The following is a 17,701-nucleotide window of genomic DNA, read 5'->3' as shown; positions in this document are numbered from 1 at the left end:
GCTTATAGACATTTCTAACACAGTGCCCTGCCTCTGTACCTACCCTTTCCCTCAGAGATCTTATAGCAGTTTTCCAGAGGTACCAACTTCACAGCAAATGCCATTCAGCACCTATTGGTTGTGTTTTAAATTATGTATCTGTGGTTCTCTCCACAAAATTAGAGTTATTGTCATCACTCCCAACAATGGATGGTATTTCACTTCTACCCCACCCAAGATGAAAAAGTGATTTTTACTACTGTTCTGTGGTTGGTTTGCTCAGACTTATTTCAAGTTTATGATATAACTTTTTGGCCTCTGGCGAACCAAGTCCTCCTTCATAGGTTTGAGTTCTGGCCTATCATGTACATTTTTATCAAAGAATATTTTTTAATCTCTTGCCAGCAAAACAGCTATTTTGCTGTACTTAAAGTGTTTGTTAAGGTTCCAGCATATGCAACTCTTCTTGCTGCTGTAGGCACAGCTTTGGTAAGCTGGAAAAGTAAATATTCATCCACTTTTTAAGTCTACTCTCAATCCCACAGTTGTTCAGGATGATGTTGAACAGCGGAATTTGGTTGAAAGAACACAGTATCCTCCTTGTCTGTACATATGTAGCTTATACCTGGCAGCTAAAATACTAAACTTTGTACCTATAACGTACCTGAGAAGTGTAAATCTATTATTAGCACATTGGTTTTTCTAAGAAATTCATAAAATCACTTTTATTCTCATGTGATTAATAAATGAACTGTTGATATTGATTTAGAGTTAGATAAGAATGATTGATTGAATGTAGTACAGGGAAGAGCTTTGGCCAGAGGCCTCTTTGGTCTTCTTACACATAAATATCCTTGGATGACTCCCTTCAGCCCTATAGTCTTCCAACTTAGAGGATTTCCTAGGTGCCTGTAACTCAGGCATCCTTGGATGACAATTAGGCAATACTGGAGAGGAGCATGCTTTTCTCAATCTGACTGGTGTTTTCTGCTGTGCCCAAGGCCGGATGCTCCTGAACGACTCAAAGAAAGGTCCTCCTCACCTGCACTACAGGCGACCATATGGCTGTGCGGTCCTAAGCATCTTGGATGCCCTACAGTCACTCACAGAAGTAAAGGAAGAAAAGGATTTTGTTCTTAAGGTTTACACGTGAGTAATGGACATCAGGAATATTAATGATTTGTAGCATAAGACATCCCACCACTATCCTTGAGAGCAGCAGTGCTGAAACCTTGAGGACACGGACCACACAGTGGCTCACATCTGTATTCCCAACACTTTGGGAGGCTGAGGTGGGCGGATCACAAGGTTAGGAGATCAAGACCACTCTGGCTAACATGGTGAAACCTCATCCCTACTAAAAATGCAAAAAATTAGCCGGGCATAGTGGCATGCGCCTGTAGTCCCAGCTACTCAGGAGGCTGAGGCAGGAGAATCGCTTGAACCCGGGAGGCAGAGGTTGCAGTGAGCTGAGATTGTACCACTGCACTCAAGCCTGGGTGACAGACTGAGACTCTGTTTCAGAGAAGAAGAACTAAAAAAAAAAAGAAAGAAAAAAGAAAAAAAAAAAAAACACCTTGTGGACATAGAATCACCAGGATGTAGGAAAGGGAGCTTTTTGAAAATGCAGAAGATTGATCTAAGATTTGGGGTGGGACCCAGGCAGCATTGTTTTTAATAAGCTTCCCAGGTAATTCTGAAACAGCTTCGTTTGGGACCTTCTGTCCTAAAGCGACAATGTAGTACACATTTTCTTTTTTCTCCAGAATTAACCAATCTTATATATTTGCCGAAAAGCTAACAATATACTTCCCATGTGTCTTGGCTATGAGAGTCTTATGTGTCTAATGCTTGCCCATCAGTTATTATAACTGAGCTGGCTAATGATCAAGATTGTTTAAAAGAATGATCATGAGTTGGGTTTCTCTATCTTTGAAAGATAGCCAGTTTTTCTGAGGAACCAATATATTATTGTGCCACTGGAGATCGATAAGTCATATCTAACCAGGCATGGCATTATTTTTAGTCGTCTTCAACCAAGGGATATTGTCTTAGATAAGCAGTCCATCTCCTTCTAACTTGTGAAACAATAGGAAAAACACAATAATGAAAAGAAGTACAGAATTCAGTCATATACTTCTTCTTTGCTCATGTAGAGTTAGACACAAATTGTAGTGCTAAAAAATGATCACCGATGACTTATATTAAGTTTTTAAAGCAAGTATATTTAAAACTGTGAGAATTTTTAAAAACTCATCTTTCAGTTTAAACCCAGTATTGTTTGTCCAAATTAAATCAAATACTGCCAATCACCATGTTAATGTATCTTCACCATAATATTGTATAGAGATTTTTCTGTAGTATCTGTTGCTGTTTCTGACTTGGGCATGAAATAAGCTTAATTCACAATATCTGTTAAGCCACATTTGATTAATTTCAAAATAAAATCCCAATCTCCTCATTACCTATTTTCCCTTCAGCTTTGTTCTATTCAGAGTTGTATACTTTATGAGATGAGGAATCTTCCTTTGGAATCATAACTTACAAAGAAAATTTTGGCTGGTTTTCTCCTCCTTCCATGCGTCAGTCACAGGCTTTCTCCATTTACCAAATCCTCACATTGATGGGTGGTGGAACCTGCTAGTTTATGTGCCTTCCTCCCTTTGAAAAGGACCAAACAGAAATCCAAAATCATCATTATCATCTTACTCCACTGTATTCCTTCCAAGGGCAACGGATTTATAGAGAGCACTCCAGAATTGTTATCTCTTTGCATGTATTATCCCTTCCTTGTTTCGGTGCAAATTTTCATTGCAGATAGGAGCTTGCACAGCATTCCTCCTGAAATCATGCTGTCAGGCTCAGTTGGCCTAATTGCTTCTAAAGCAACAGCTTTCTGCGAGAAACAGGATTCACGTATATATTTTTCTTAGCTCCTTCTTACGGGTGGGCTGTGTCTAGTATACTAGTTCTTTTTTTTTTTTTTTTTTTTTTTTGAGGCGGAGTGTAGCTCTGTCGCCCAGGCTGGAGTGCAGTGGCCGGATCTCAGCTCACTGCAAGCTCCGCCTCCCGGGTTCACGCCATTCTCCGGCCTCAGCCTCCCGAGTAGCTGGGACTACAGGTGCCCGCCACCTCGCCCGGCTAGTTTTTTGTATTTTTTTTTTTTTTTAGTAGAGACGGGGTTTCACCGTGTTAACCAGGATGGTCTCGATCTCTTGACCTCGTGATCCGCCCGTCTCGGCCTCCCAAAGTGCTGGGATTACAGGCTTGAGCCACCGCGCCCGGCCTAGTATACTAGTTCTAAAAAGCTGAAGAAAAATATGTTTATAGAGAAGATTTTTTTTTTCAAATTTTCTTTTGAAGGATTAATAGAGTAAAAATGTTCAATAATTTTTCCACTTGAAAATATTAACAGACTTTCAAACGGACTATCAAATGCATGTTTGTGAAATTGATTTTGTGTGCAGTATAGAATTATTCTAGGATTAGTCATTTTAATCCACATCAGCACAGTAAATCTAGCCCCCAGGAGAAGCATTATTTTCCAGTAAGTTTCAGGCAACATTTTTGTGGGTTAGATTGAATTGGAAGCTTAAAGAGTTTACTAATTGCAGTTGATAGTGCTTTAGCCTTTGCTAGGACAGGACTTTACAAAGATGAAAACCTCTTATACAGTTTTAATGAATGAGTTAGCAAATATCTGATTAGTTGTTCACATTCTCATCATTTCTTTCATTGTTCATAGTCAGCCTTAACCAGAGAAAATAGAAACTCCTGTCTGTCTCTGCCAAGGCCACTACTCTGCTATATAATGTTGTTTTCACGTGTGTATGGGAAGGTACTACATCCTTTTAAGAAAATTGCAATAAGAAGCTGAGGCATGAAAACTAGGTCACTTCCTAATAAGTCAAAAGCCTTAAAACTCACAAATAAATAACCATATGTACATTTCAGTCTGATACAGATACCATAGTTTTCTTGACCAGAAGGACAAGGGGTCACAAGCAGGCACAGGGCATGCTGTACTTAGAACCCAAAAACCAGGAGCTAAAGCTCACATTGGAGGAGGTGGGTGTCCGTAAATAATGCATGTAACCAAATACAAGATGGCTTTGAATATGTGATGATCGCTGTCCAATTTTACAATGAAAAATGTCCAAATAAACGTATTTAGGCCAACCTTAATGAAACAGATAAATACATGTTTTGAACATTAAATTTTTAATTTGGGTTACAATATATTTTATATTTTAAAATATGTATTACAAATTATGTAATACACATATAAAATCACATATTATATAAAATTGAGATATATTGCTTATTCTTGACTCTCAAATTTTATGAAAAAATTTATTTAAATTATTCATATGCAGCCATGTCATCAGGTCTTTGTCTTCACTTAAACCACTTTCTGAATTATCTGACACAGTTTTCCGAGGCACATTATTTTTACTCCCATCAGATTGGCTTTGATGCATCATTCTTTGACACTTTCATGACGCTTTCACACTGGAAATTCATCTTGAGGCACAAGATGATACCGCCACTTACTATGCTACTTTTATGGTGATTTTTACAATCGCATTTAACACTTCAATTTGGTGATCATACCCCAACCATAATTACTAATTCTATGTAGCTTTGCTCTTTTTTTAAAAAAAAAGTCAACCAATTCTGCCAGATAACCTTCATAAGCATCTAAAAACTCCCATTGATTGAGGTAATTTCAGGTTAGCATAATTTACCCAAATAGTGCTGCGATGTTCAAAATAAAGAGATTCAGGCCGGGCGTGGTGGCTCACGCCTATAATCCCAGCATTTTGGGAGGCTGAGGCAAGTGGATCACGAGGTTAGGAGATCGAGACCATCCTGGCTAACACCGTGAAACCCCGTCTCTACTAAAAACACAAAAAATTAGCCAGGTGCGGTGGCGGGCACCTGTAGTCCCAGCTACTCAGGAGGCTGGGCAGAAGAATGGCGTGAACCCAGGAGGCAGAACTTGCAGTGAACTGAGATGGTGCCACTGCACTCCAGCCTGGGCGATAGAGCAAAACTCCATCTCAAAAAAAAAAAAAAAAGAGATTCAGAGAATGCCCCATATCATGAAAGGCTTTATGAGACTGGAAACATCAAGTGACATTCACCTACTATGTACCCACAAAAATTAAAAATGTGAAGAAATAAACTTCTTTTAATTAAAGCAATATGAGGTGGCAGCCTCTTCTGTGAGTGATGACTGGAAGGGAACTGCTCCTCATATTTGGGATAGACACTAGGCCTATTCAGGCATTGTTTGAGAATACTGTCTTTGGGTCCTTTGCTTCATAATCACCTTACCCACGAAACTGTCCTAAGAGTACTTGTTTAGGAGCCTTTGTTTTTTTTTTTTTTTTTGATGTGGAGTCTCGCTCTATCGCCGAGGCTGGAGTGCAGAGTGCAGTGGCGCGATCTCGCCTCACTGCAACCTCCGCTTCCTGGGTTCAAGCCATATTCCTCCCTCAGCCTCCCGAGTAGCTAGCTGGAACCACAGGCACTCACTGCCATGCCCGGCTAATTTTTGTATTTTTAGTAGAGATGGGGTTTCACCATGTTGGCCAGGATGGTCTTGATCTCCTGACCTCATATTCAGCCTCCCAAAGTGCTGGAATTATAGGCGTGAGTTACCATGCCCAGCCTATATATATTCTTTATTATTCATCTGTTGATGGCTGCTTGTTTCCATATCATGGCTAGTGTATATAATACTGCAGTAAACCTGGGAGTGCAGATATCTATTCAAGATACTGATTTCTTTTTCTTTGGGATATACCAAAAGTGTGATTGCTGGATCAAATAGTTGTTCTATTTTTAATTTTTTGAGGAACTGCCATACCATAATGGCTATACCAATTTACATTTCCATCAACAGTGTTCAAGAGTTCTCTTGTCTTCACACTCTTGTCATCACTTGTTATCTCTTGTTTTGTGATTACAACCATCCTAAGAGATGTTAGGTGATATCTCATTTTCTTTTTGATTTGCATTTTCCTGATGGTTAGTGATATTGAGTACCTTTTCATATGCCTGTTGGCCATTTTTGTGTCTTCTTTGGGAAAATGTCTTTCAGGCCTTTTTGCCTGTTTAGTAATTGAGTTATTTGTTTTTATGGAATTCAGTTATATGAGTTCTTTATATAGTTTTAGATATTAATCCCCTATCAGTTACATGGTTTGCAAATATTTCTTCTCATTCCATAGATTGCTTTTTCGTTTTGTTGATTGTTTCCTTTGCTGTGAAGAAGCTTTTTAGTTTTATATAGTTCCATTTATTTATTTTGGCTTGCCTGTGTATTTCATGTCGTATCTCAGAAAATCACTGCTAAGACCCAATGTCAAGGAGCTTTTATTTCTGTTTTCTCCTAGGAGTTTTACACTTTTAGGTCTTATATTTAAGTATTTAATATCTTTCGAGTTAGTTTTTGTGTTTTATGTCAGATAAGATCCAATTTCATCCTTTTATATGTGGATATCCAGTTTTCCCAGCACCACTTATTGAAAACTGTCCTTTCCCCAATGTGTATTCTTGGTGCGCTTGTTAAAGACTGTTCACTGAGTTTATTTCCAGGATCTGTATTCTGTTCCACTGGTTTGTGTGTCTGTTTTTATGCCATTACCATATTATTTTGATTACTGTAACTTTACAACATTATTTGAAATCAGGGAGTGTGATGCCCCTAGCTTTGTCCTTATTTCACAAGATTGCTTTGGCTATTCAGAGACTTCTGTGGTTCCATACAAATTTCAGGATTGTTCCTTTCTGTTCCTGTGAAAAATGTCATTGGAATATTGATACAGGCTGCCTTGAATCTGTAGATCACTTTGGGTAGTATATGGACATTTTGAAAATATTAATTCTTCCAATCTATGAACACTGGATATTTTTTCATTTATTTGTGTCTTCTTCAATTTCTTTCATCAGTGTTTTATAGTTTTCAGTAAATAGATCATTCACTTTCTTGGTTAAATTATTCCTAAATATTACATTTTTTGATGCTATCGTAAATGACATTGTTTTCTTAACTTTTTTGGAGAGCTTGTCATTAGTATATAGAAATATTGCTGATTTTTTATGTTGATTTTATCTCCTGATACTTTACCAAATTTGTTTATTCTAACGGTTTTTTGATTGAGTCTTTAGACTTTTTATATGTATATAAGGTCATGTCATCTGCAAACAGAGGCAGTTTAACTTCTTCACTTCCAGTCTGGATGTGTCTTATTTTTTCTTGCCTGGTTGCTCTGGCTAGAACTTCTAGTACTGTGTTGAACAAAAGTGATGAGAGTGGACATCTTTGTCATGTTTCTGATCCTAGAAAAAAGGCTTTTAGCTTTTCACTATTGAATATGATATTAGCTGTGGGCTCATTGTAAATGGCCTTTATTATATACATTTCTTATATATCTAATTTATTGAGAGTTTTCATCATGAAAGGATGTTAAATTTTGTCAAACACTTTTTCTACATCTGTTGGAATGGTCACTCAATGCTATTCCTATCAAACTACTAGTGGCATTCTTCACAGAACTAGAAAAAACTATTTTAAAATTCACATGGAACCAATAAAGAGCCCAAATGACTAAGGCAATCCTAAGCAAAAAGAACAAAGCTGGAGGTGTCATGCTACCTGACTTCAAACTATACTACAGGGCTACAGTAACCAAAACAGCATGGTACTGGTACAAGAACAAACACATAGACAAATAGAACAGAATACCGAGCCCAGAAATAAGGCAGCATGCCTACAACAATCTGATCTTCAACAAAGCTGACAAAAACAAGCAATGGGGAAAGGACTCCCTATTCAGTAAATGGCACTGGAATAACTTTTTAGCAATAAGCATAAGATTGAAATTGGACCCCTTCCTTACACCATATACAAAAATCAACTCAAGAAGGATTAAAGACTTAAACATGAAACCCAAAACTATAAAAACCCTGGTAGACAACCTAGGCAATACCATTCTAGACATAGGAATGGGCAAAGATTTCATGATCAAAATGACAAAAGCCATTGCAACAAATGTGAAAATTGACAAGTGGGATCTAATTAAACTGGAGAGTCTGCATGAAAAAAGATACTATCAACAGAGTAAACAGAGAACCTACAGAAATAGGAGAAAATATTTGCAAACTATGCATCTGACAAAGGTCCAGTATCTAGCATTGATAAGGAACTTAAACAAATTTATAAGAAAAAGAACGCCATTAAAAACCGGGCAAAGGACATGTATAGACACCTTCAAAAGAAGACATACATGTGGCCAACAAGCATATGAAAAAGAGCTCAACATCACTGATCATTAGAGAAATGCAAATCAAAGCCACAATGAGATACCATCTCACACCACTCAGAGTGGTTATCATTAAAAAGTCAAAAAATAACAGATGCTGGTGAAGTTGCAGAGAAAAAGGAACACTTATACACTGTTGTTGTGAGTATAAATTAGTCCAACCATTGTGGAAAGCAGTATGTCGATTTCTCAGAAACCTAAAAGCAGAACTACCGTTTGACCCAGCAATTCCATGACTCTATGTATATGCAAAGGAGTATGAATTTTTCTGTCATAAAGACACATGCACATGTATGTTCATTGTAGCACTATTCACAATAGCAAAGACATGTAATTAGCATAATGCCCATCAATGGTAGGCTGCATAAAGAAAATGTGCCACATATACACCGTGGAATACTGTGCAACCATAAAAAAGAACAAGATCCTGTCCTTTGCAGGAACATGGATGGAGCTGGAGGCCATCAATCTTAGCAAACTAACTCAGAGACAGAAAACCAAATACCACATGTTCTCACTTGTATGTGGGAGCTAAGTGATAAGAACACATGGACACAAAGAGGGGAACAACAGACACCGGGGCCCACCTGAGGATGAGGGTAGGAGGAGGGAGATGAGTAGAAAAAATAACTATTGGATACTAGACCTAGTACCTGGGTAATAATCTGTACAGCCAACCCTTGTGATACGAGTTTACCTATATAGCAAACCCTCACATTTACCCCTGAACCTAAAATAAAAGTTAAAAAAAAAAAAGAAATGGGCGTATTATTTTTATCCTTCATTTTCTTAATGTGGTATGTCACATTTATTGATTCATGTATGTTTAACCATCCTGCTATCCCAGGGATGAAATCTCACTTGATTGTGGTGTATGATCCTTTCAGTGTGCTATTGGATGTGGTTTGCTAGTATTTGTTGAGAAATTTTGCATCTGTGTTCAGAAATTTTGCATCTGTGTTCATCAGACTTGTAATTTTCTTTTTTTATATGGGTTTAATATCTAAAATCTGAAATGCTCCAAAATCTGAAATTTTTTTAGGGCCAATATGATTCTCAAAAGAAAATGCTCATTGGAGCATATTGGGTTTCAGATTTTCAGATTAGGAATGTTCAACCAGTAAGTATAATGCAGATATTCCAACATCTGAAAAAATTAAAAATTCGAAACAATTCTAGTCCCAAGCATTTTAGATAAGGGTTACTCAACCTATAGTATTTTTATCTGACTTTAGTATCTGGATAATGTTGGCATTGTAAAATGGGTTTGAAAATGCTCACTCCTCTTCATTTTTTTTTTTTTTGGGAGGAGTTTGAGAAGGGTTGACGTTAATTATTTTTCAAATGTTTAGTAGACTTCACCCATGAAGCCTTTTGGTCCTGGGCATTTCTTTGTTGGGAGATTTTATTACTGCTTCTGTATTCTTATTATTGATCTGTTTATATTTTTTGATTCTTTATGATTCAATCTTGGTAAGTTGTATGTTTCTAGGAATTTATCCATTTTCTTAGATTATCTAATTTCTTAACATGCTTGTACATAGAAGTTTGTTATGATAACTTTGTACTTCTGTAGTATCAGCTGTAATGTTTACTCTTTCATTTATAATTTTATTTATTCGAGTCTTCTCTCTTTTTGTTCTTGGTTAATTCAACTAAAGATTTGTCAGCCGGGCGCAGTGGCTCACGCCTGTAATCCCAGCACTTTGGGAGGCTAAGACGGGCGGATCATGAGATCAGGGGATCAGGACTATCCTGGCCAACATGGTGAAACCCCATCTCTACTAAAAATACAAAAATTAGCTAGGTGTGGTAACACGTGCCCGTAATCCCACCTACTCGGGAGGCTGAGGCAGGAGAATGGCTTGAACCCGGGAGGCAGAGATTGCAGTGAGCCAAGATCGTGCCACTGCATTCCAGCCTGGCGACACAGCGAGACTCCGTCTCAAAAAAAAAAAAAAAGATTTATCAGTTTCATTTAGCTTTTCAAGAAACCAACTATTAGTTATGTTTATCTGTTGTCTTTCTTGTCTCTGTTTCATTTATTTTTGCCCTAACTTTCATTATTTTCTTCCTTTTGTTAACTTTGAGCTTAGTTTGCTGTTTTTCAGTTCCTTGAGATATAACATTACATTATTTGAGATCTTTTTTCTGCAGGTAGGCATTTATTGCTGTAAATGTTTCTCTGAGAACTGCTTTTTCTGCATGCCATAAGTCTTGATAGGTTTTGTTTTCATTTTCATTTATCTCAAGGTATATTTTGAATTTCCTTCTTTGACCCATTAGTTGTTCAAGAAAGTGTTCAGTTGCCACATATTTGTGAAATTTTCAGTTTTCCTCATGTTATTGATGTCTAGTTTCATACCGTTATGGTCAGAAAAAATAGTTGAGATTTCATTCTTCTTGAATTTGCTAAGACTTGTTTTGTGGGCCGGGTGCAGTGGCTTATGCCTATAATCCCAGCACTTTGGGAGGCCGAGGTGGGCAGATCACGAGGTCATGAGATCCAGACCATCATGGCTAACATGGTGAAACCCCATCTCTACTAAAAATACAAAAAAAAATTAGCTGGGCATGGTGGTGGGCACCTGTAGTCCCAGCTACTCAGGAGGCTGAGGCAGGAGAATGGCTTGAACCCGGGAGGCAGAGCTTGCAGTGAGCTGAGATCTTGCCACTGCACTCCAGCCCGGGCGACAGAGCAAAACTCCGTCTCAAAAAAAAAAAAAAAAGATTGTGAAAGAGTGGACAAACAGTGTCTTAATAAGGTCTGCTGCCGTCAACTTTGTTACCTTTTGTTAAGTCAGCTTTGTCAGGTGACTGAAAAGAATAAGGCAATCTAAAGAGACAGAAAAAGAGAAACCCTATGAACTAGTGAATCAAATAAGAAAGAGATGAAAAACATAAATTATACAACTGGAGGTTCAGAAAATGAGGTGTACTGAAATAATGGGCATGCTGCATGCCATCTAAAATGGTTTGTCTTTTTTTTCTAGTGACTGTTAGTTATTGGTAAGTTCCACTTTTACATTTAAACTACACATCCTACATAATTCCATCAGTAATATCTTAATTACTCCATAGTGGTCACATAAAATGTCACCTGTGTTAATAATAACGCCAGTATACATTTGTTTATTACTCTGTGTACTTTCAGGGCCCTTCTGGATATACAGTTTGAAACCTCATACTAACCCTGTGTAATCAGTCAGGCTTTATGGGGAGGATATGGTCACACCCTGGTTAAGTAGGTGACCCAGCAAGTTGATAACATTTCTTGAAAGAATAAGATAATGCTAGTAATTGTAGTTTTATTTCAAAATTAATTTTTTGTTTAATCTGTGATGATTCAAAACAAAGCAACAATAACCAAAAATGCTAGGGATAGATACCATATCACAGGCTTTATAGAACATGTTACTTTTAAAGTGTTATTCTTCTTTATGATCAGCATTTAGTTTTTATTGCTGTTGGACTATCATACCTCTTATTAACCAATAATATAGGCATACATTAGATCAAAAATAGCATTAATATTTCTATTAGTTAAAATTTAGGCATTCTTTTTGTTTTAGAGGCAAACTATAGGAAAAATTTGTACATTGCTAATCTAGAGGTAACCCCTCATAGAAACAAATGCAGGGCGTATAATTATTCCCCACAAAGGTACAGGTAAGAACGCAAACCGTATAGTTCAAAAGCTGCTGTAAAATAGCATTTAAAAATCAGAAGCCATGAGCAAAGCATAGGAAAAGGCCTATCCTTGTCAGTTACAACAGTAAAGGTAAATAAAATGAAAAAATATGTAAGATAAAAATTCTTGGCCGGGCATAGTGGCTCATGCCTGTAATCCCAGCACTTTGGGAGGCCGAGACGGGCAAATCACCTGAGGTCAGGAGTTCCAGACCAGCCTGGCCAACATGGTGAAACCCCATCTCTACTAAAAATACAAAAATTAGCTCGGCGTGGTGGTGCATACCTGTAGTCCCAGATACTCAGGAGGCTGAAGCAAGAGAATCACTCGAACCTGGGAGGCAGAGATTGCAGTGAGCTGAGATCATGCCACTGCACTCCAACCTGAGAGACAGAGTAAGACTCCGTCTCAAAAAAAAAAAAAAAAAAAAAATCTCAAAATAGTAAAAAAAAAAAAAAAAAGGTCTTAAAATAGTCAACAAACAAAATCCATCTATATGATATTAATAAGAGTTTCACAAAGACTAAAAGTAAACAGGCTGAGTATAATCAAATACAAACAGAATGAAAACAAATGTCACAATATTAATAATATATAAGGTGAAAGATATGAAATGGATGTGTCATGTCAGGCGTATCAGGGTTTGATGGAAAGAGAACATATGCCCACTGTAAGGTTAAATTCAGTTTCTTATTTTATCATGCAAGAAGAACACATGATCTCATGGCAAGCAAAGTGGCCTTTCAGGATTGGCACAAGCATAGCATGTGACATCACCACTCATTCATTCCCAGAATCCCTAGCAGGACCAGCCCCTGATTGCCTGATCTCTGCAAAGTAGAGGGTTGCTCTTTGCTACCCATTAAATTCAGTGTTCACACTCCCATTCTGGAGGAATTTTCCTGACCGTTCATGCACTTCTGTTTAAAGGAACACTGACCAAATTCAGCCTTAACATACCCGCCTTCTTAGCTAGGAAGAGAAAGCAGAGCCAGAACTGGGGGACCTTTGAAGAGTCTGCCTCCAGCTCTTTACTGTTCCAGAAAGCCCCTTTTTTTCTTCACAGGGATAGAAGAGTCATTCCAGTCCATGGTGGAATTTATAGTGAAGATCTAATTGTCATGACCTTAAAGCATATAATAATGTTAACTCAAAGTTATAGTCAATTTATTAGAAATAAAAAGCAAAGACAAGAGTATAGTAAAAAGATATTTTTACTTGCTTCTTGACAGATATGAACACAGAAATAAGTACAGAGAGAATTTGGATAAAGTTGATGTAACAGATAATAAAGGCATCATTGAGCACTCACCATGGGCTGTTATTTTTTCTCTTTTACAGATGAGGAAACAAGGTACAGAGTGGGAAGGAATGTGCCTAAGCAACCCGGTTAATAGACCATGCTTTTAACCACTTTCTCTCTTACCTTTAAATAGGGTGAGCATAACTTAGTCTAAACCAGAACACTGTGATAGTCAAAGGGAGTGGTATTGATGTCAGGGCAACAGGTGTAGAGTATTCCAGGCCATATTGTCCTCCCAGCTGTAAACACATTTTTTTGTCCAACAAACAGAATACATATTTTCCATTGCTTGTGGAACATTTACAAAAATTGTTCATAGAAAAAACTTCTATAATTTTCATAAGGCAGAAATTGCACAGCCTTTACTCTCTGATCCCAGTGCAATTATTGTACATTGCATCATACCAGTCATCCAAAGGTACAATACCATAGTCATCCTGATATCAAAAAAGTATTTGACAGAGGTCAACCTTCATTTTCAATTATTTAACAATTTCAAGTTAGTAAACTATGTTATTCATTGCCATTTGCCCTCATTCTCAATTATTTAACAATTTCAAGAAAACTAAGAATGTTATTCATTGCCTAATGGATATCATAGATCTCCCTGGCTGAGATCAAAACAAATCAAAACGTAGATGTAAAGCAAGTATAGATAAAAATAGACATACAATGTAGAACAGCATAAATATAACTATCTAATGTAAGTAGTAAGTAGTGTGGACAAAAGTGCCACCTTTGCCTGTAATACCAGTACTTTGGGAAGCCAAGGGGACAGGAGGATTACTGGAATCCAGGAATTCAGGACCAGCCTGGGCAACATAGTGAGATCCCCATCTCTACAAAATAAGAAATTAGCCGGGCGTAGTGGTGCATGCCTGTAGTCCTAGCTCTTTTGGAGGCTGAGGTCAGAGGATTGCTTGAGCCTGGGAGATCAAGGCTGCAGTGAGCCATGATTATGGCACTGCACTCAGCTTGGGCAATAGAACGAGACCTTGTCTCAAGAAAAAACAAGTGCCAACGGGCGTGGTGTCTCATGCCTGTAATCCCAGCACTTTGGGAGGCTGAGACTGGTGGATCATTTGAGGTCAAGAGTTCAAGACCAGCCTGGCTAACATGGCAAAACCCCATCTCTATTAAAAATACAAACATTAGCCAGGTGTGGTGACCGGCACCTGTAATCCCAGCTACTTGCAAGGCTGAGGCAGGAGAATCACTTGAACCCAGGAAGCAGAGGTTGCGGTGAGCTGAGATCATGCCACTGTACCCCAGCCTGGGTGACAGTTCAAGACCTTGTATCAGGAAAAAAAAAAAAAAAAAAAAAAGCCACAAGTGCCACCTTTGTTAGCAACAAACTTGAATTTGAGATCATGGTTTAGATTTATGAGCCATGTGGACTTGTGTGTTAGTTTTCTGTGGCTTCTATAGCAAATTATCACAAATTTGGTGGCTTAAAACAACAGAAATTCATTCTCACAGTTTTGGAAGCTAGAAGTCTAAAATCATTATGTCAGCACAATTGTACTCGCACTTGAGGTTGTAGGGGAGAACGTATTGTTTGCCTCTTCCAACTTCTGGCTGTCAACATGCCTGAATGGGACCACATCACTCCTGTCTGCTGCTTTTTCACATTATTGTCTTCTCTTCTGTTTATCTTAAATCTCCCTCTGTCTTTGTCCTATAAGAATATTTGTCATTGGATTTAGGGCCCACCCCGATAATCCAGAATAATCTCCTTATTTCAAAATCCTTAATTTAATTACATCTGCAAAGACTCTTTTTCCAAATAAGGTAACATTCACAGGTTCTGGGGATTAAAATAAGGACATATCTTTGTGGGGGCCACCATTCAACCCATTACAACTTGTGATTAACATGAACACTTAATTAGAAAGACCTTTAAAATCACTGTCAATGTGGAGCCTTGTGGTGGAGAGATTGTGTGCTCTCTGCAAGGAGGTTAGTCCAAAGGAGGGAAGAGGCAGAACTGAGATGTTCATACACATGTCGTTCTAGATGCACTGACAAGAGAATTTATTACTTCTCCCAGTAAGGTGAGTGGGCAGAGAAGCCCTCAGTGTTACAGAAACATGGAAGGAGAAGTAAAAGTAAATGTTTCTGCTAAATTGCTGTAATTACATGTATATTCACATACAGGCTATTTGTCTTTGTTTTAATCGACTATTAAAGTAAATGTGTACAAATTGTAAAATAAGAAATAGTGGCCAGGCGTGGTGGCTCAAGCCTGTAATCCCAGCACTTTGGGAGGCCGAGACGGGCGGATCACGAGGTCAGGAGATCGAGACCATCCTGGCTAACACAGTGAAACCCCGTCTCTACTAAAAAATACAAAAAACTAGCCAGGCGAGGTGGCGGGCGCCTGTAGTCCCAGCTACTCGGGAGGCTGAGGCAGGAGAATGGCGTAAACCCGGGAGGCGGAGTTTGCAGTGAGCTGAGATCCGGCCACCGCACTCCAGCGCGGGCGACAGACCAAGACTCCGTCTCAAAAAAAAAAAAAAAAAAAAAAAAAGAAATAGTTTATGTTTTTATAAATCAATGTAATTTTTAATACATTTCCTGTTAACTGCTGTAAGAACCTTATTCAGAAAGGCATAATAGCCTATTTAATAACATATAAACAGTATATTTATTGTAGATTCAAAACAGAAAGTGATGGAGGAAAACAAATGATAACCACAAAGTTCAGGATAGTGATTACCTCTGAGGAGTTCCTGAGAGAGAAGGGTGCGGGATTGAGGAGGAACTTCAGAGGTGTTAGAATGTTTATTTTCTAACAAGAGCAGTGAGTACACAGGTGTTAATGATACCAGTATTTTATCAGTGGAGGGCTTGTTAAAACACAGTACTGGATGGCACCCCATGGGGTGTCTAATGTGGTAGATTGGGATGGGGTGCAAGAATTTCCATTTCTAATAAGTTCACTGTTGATGCCAGTTCTGCTGGTCTGAGGACAGCACTTCTTATACATTTTATAAATTATCTTTTATATCCATTCACTGTTGTTAAAAAAATAATTTTGTGGAAAGAGTATACAAAGCAAAGTCTGTTTTTTTCACTTCCTGCTCTGGGATAAGGGTGGATTTGCTTTTACTTAATAGTCACAGAGAGGTAGGTGCCTTCCCAGTAGGGCTAGCATAGTTAAAGGTACAGATTCCAGAGCTAAACTGCCTATGTTTGAATCTTGGCTCCACTGTCTAGGTTGTATGACCTCAGGCAAGGGTTTTAATTTGTCTATCCCTCAGTTTTCTCATATCTATCCTGTTGGGTTGCAGTGAAGATCAAATGAGTCAATATAGGTAAAGCCCTTGGTATGGTACCTTGTCTATTAGGAAGGGCCACTTGCTACTAGTAGGTTGGTACAAAAGTAACTGTGGTTTTTGCCACATTACTCTAAGGTATTAGACTTTTTCCCTGGCAGTTTCCATCCTGGAGGTACTCTTTAGTGTATTTATTCCTTGCTTTCCAGAGAGGACCTCCTGTTCAGGTTCCCCATAAGAAGCCACTGGTCTTTCTCTACCTCCAGCTGCCTCTTTTCTTGCTAATAGAGAAAGAGGTACTTGGAGGAAGTAGTATTCTTTGAAACCTTCATATTTCACCTTAAAGTTTTTCTTATTGATTATTATAATATTTGGCTTTTAAACCAACTGAGAAGTGGAGACTCCTCCAAATGGTGTAATGAGAATGAGAGGTTTTCATCTTTATTGCCCTGGATGTTAAGCCATAGTGAAGATTGTGATGATGTTTCTCCTGCTATCAGATACTCTCTCAAATTTTCAAAGGGTTATGTGATTCTTCAGTCAGTTCCAAAAAAGCTTTTATAGACAGAAGCAGAACTGTTTCTCCAGCTCTGTAACTCATGCTTTTAACTTCTGCCAAATTGGTGGTATAACTTCAGTGAGAACTTGAGCAGCAAACAGCCTGTTGCTATTTCCTCTCTGAGTACAGTTTTTGTGCTAATCCTGGCTCACAGACAAATGTATGCACCTGGGTTCCTCGTTAACATCTGGCTAACTTAAGTCTGGCTATCTCCTTTAAGGCATGAACCCTAATTCCCAGAATTTGTCCATCTGCCACTTCCTGTGTGGCCCTTTGTATACTTGAAATAAAATGAATTAAATTAGTTCATTTCTACTTTGAGTATTGATTAGACATTGATTAAGCATTGTCCTCTGATATGAAATTAAATACTTGAGGAAATCAAATCTGCTTTGTGAAAGTACAAACATTTTTATTTACTTATTCGTGGTTGATTGCATGTGCCTAGCATTGTAAAAATTAAATGTATACTAACCCATTCTTTGGTTTCTGGGTGTATTAAAGTGTGAAGGAATGTTGAGATACCAGTGGCGTTTTTACTCATTCTCATCAAGAGTG

The 17,701-nt window shown here is 38.1% G+C and overlaps 1 protein-coding gene across 5 annotated transcripts in view; it reads left to right on the top strand.

The window, feature by feature from the left end:
- DOCK3 (dedicator of cytokinesis 3) overlaps window positions 1–17,701 on the top strand; it is a 675,444-nt gene that overhangs the window by 457,186 nt on the left and 200,557 nt on the right. For all 5 annotated transcript variants that reach the window (XM_073010128.1, XM_073010127.1, XM_073010126.1 and 2 more), the window contains exon 12: window positions 981–1,128. In XM_073010128.1, the coding sequence (XP_072866229.1) occupies window positions 981–1,128 (148 nt within the window). The remainder of the gene's footprint in view (window positions 1–980; window positions 1,129–17,701) is intronic.

This window comes from Chlorocebus sabaeus, chromosome 22, assembly GCF_047675955.1.
Source record: "Chlorocebus sabaeus isolate Y175 chromosome 22, mChlSab1.0.hap1, whole genome shotgun sequence".
In the NCBI taxonomy this organism is placed as follows: domain Eukaryota; kingdom Metazoa; phylum Chordata; class Mammalia; order Primates; family Cercopithecidae; genus Chlorocebus; species Chlorocebus sabaeus.
This window is presented reverse-complemented; position numbering and strand designations above follow the sequence as displayed.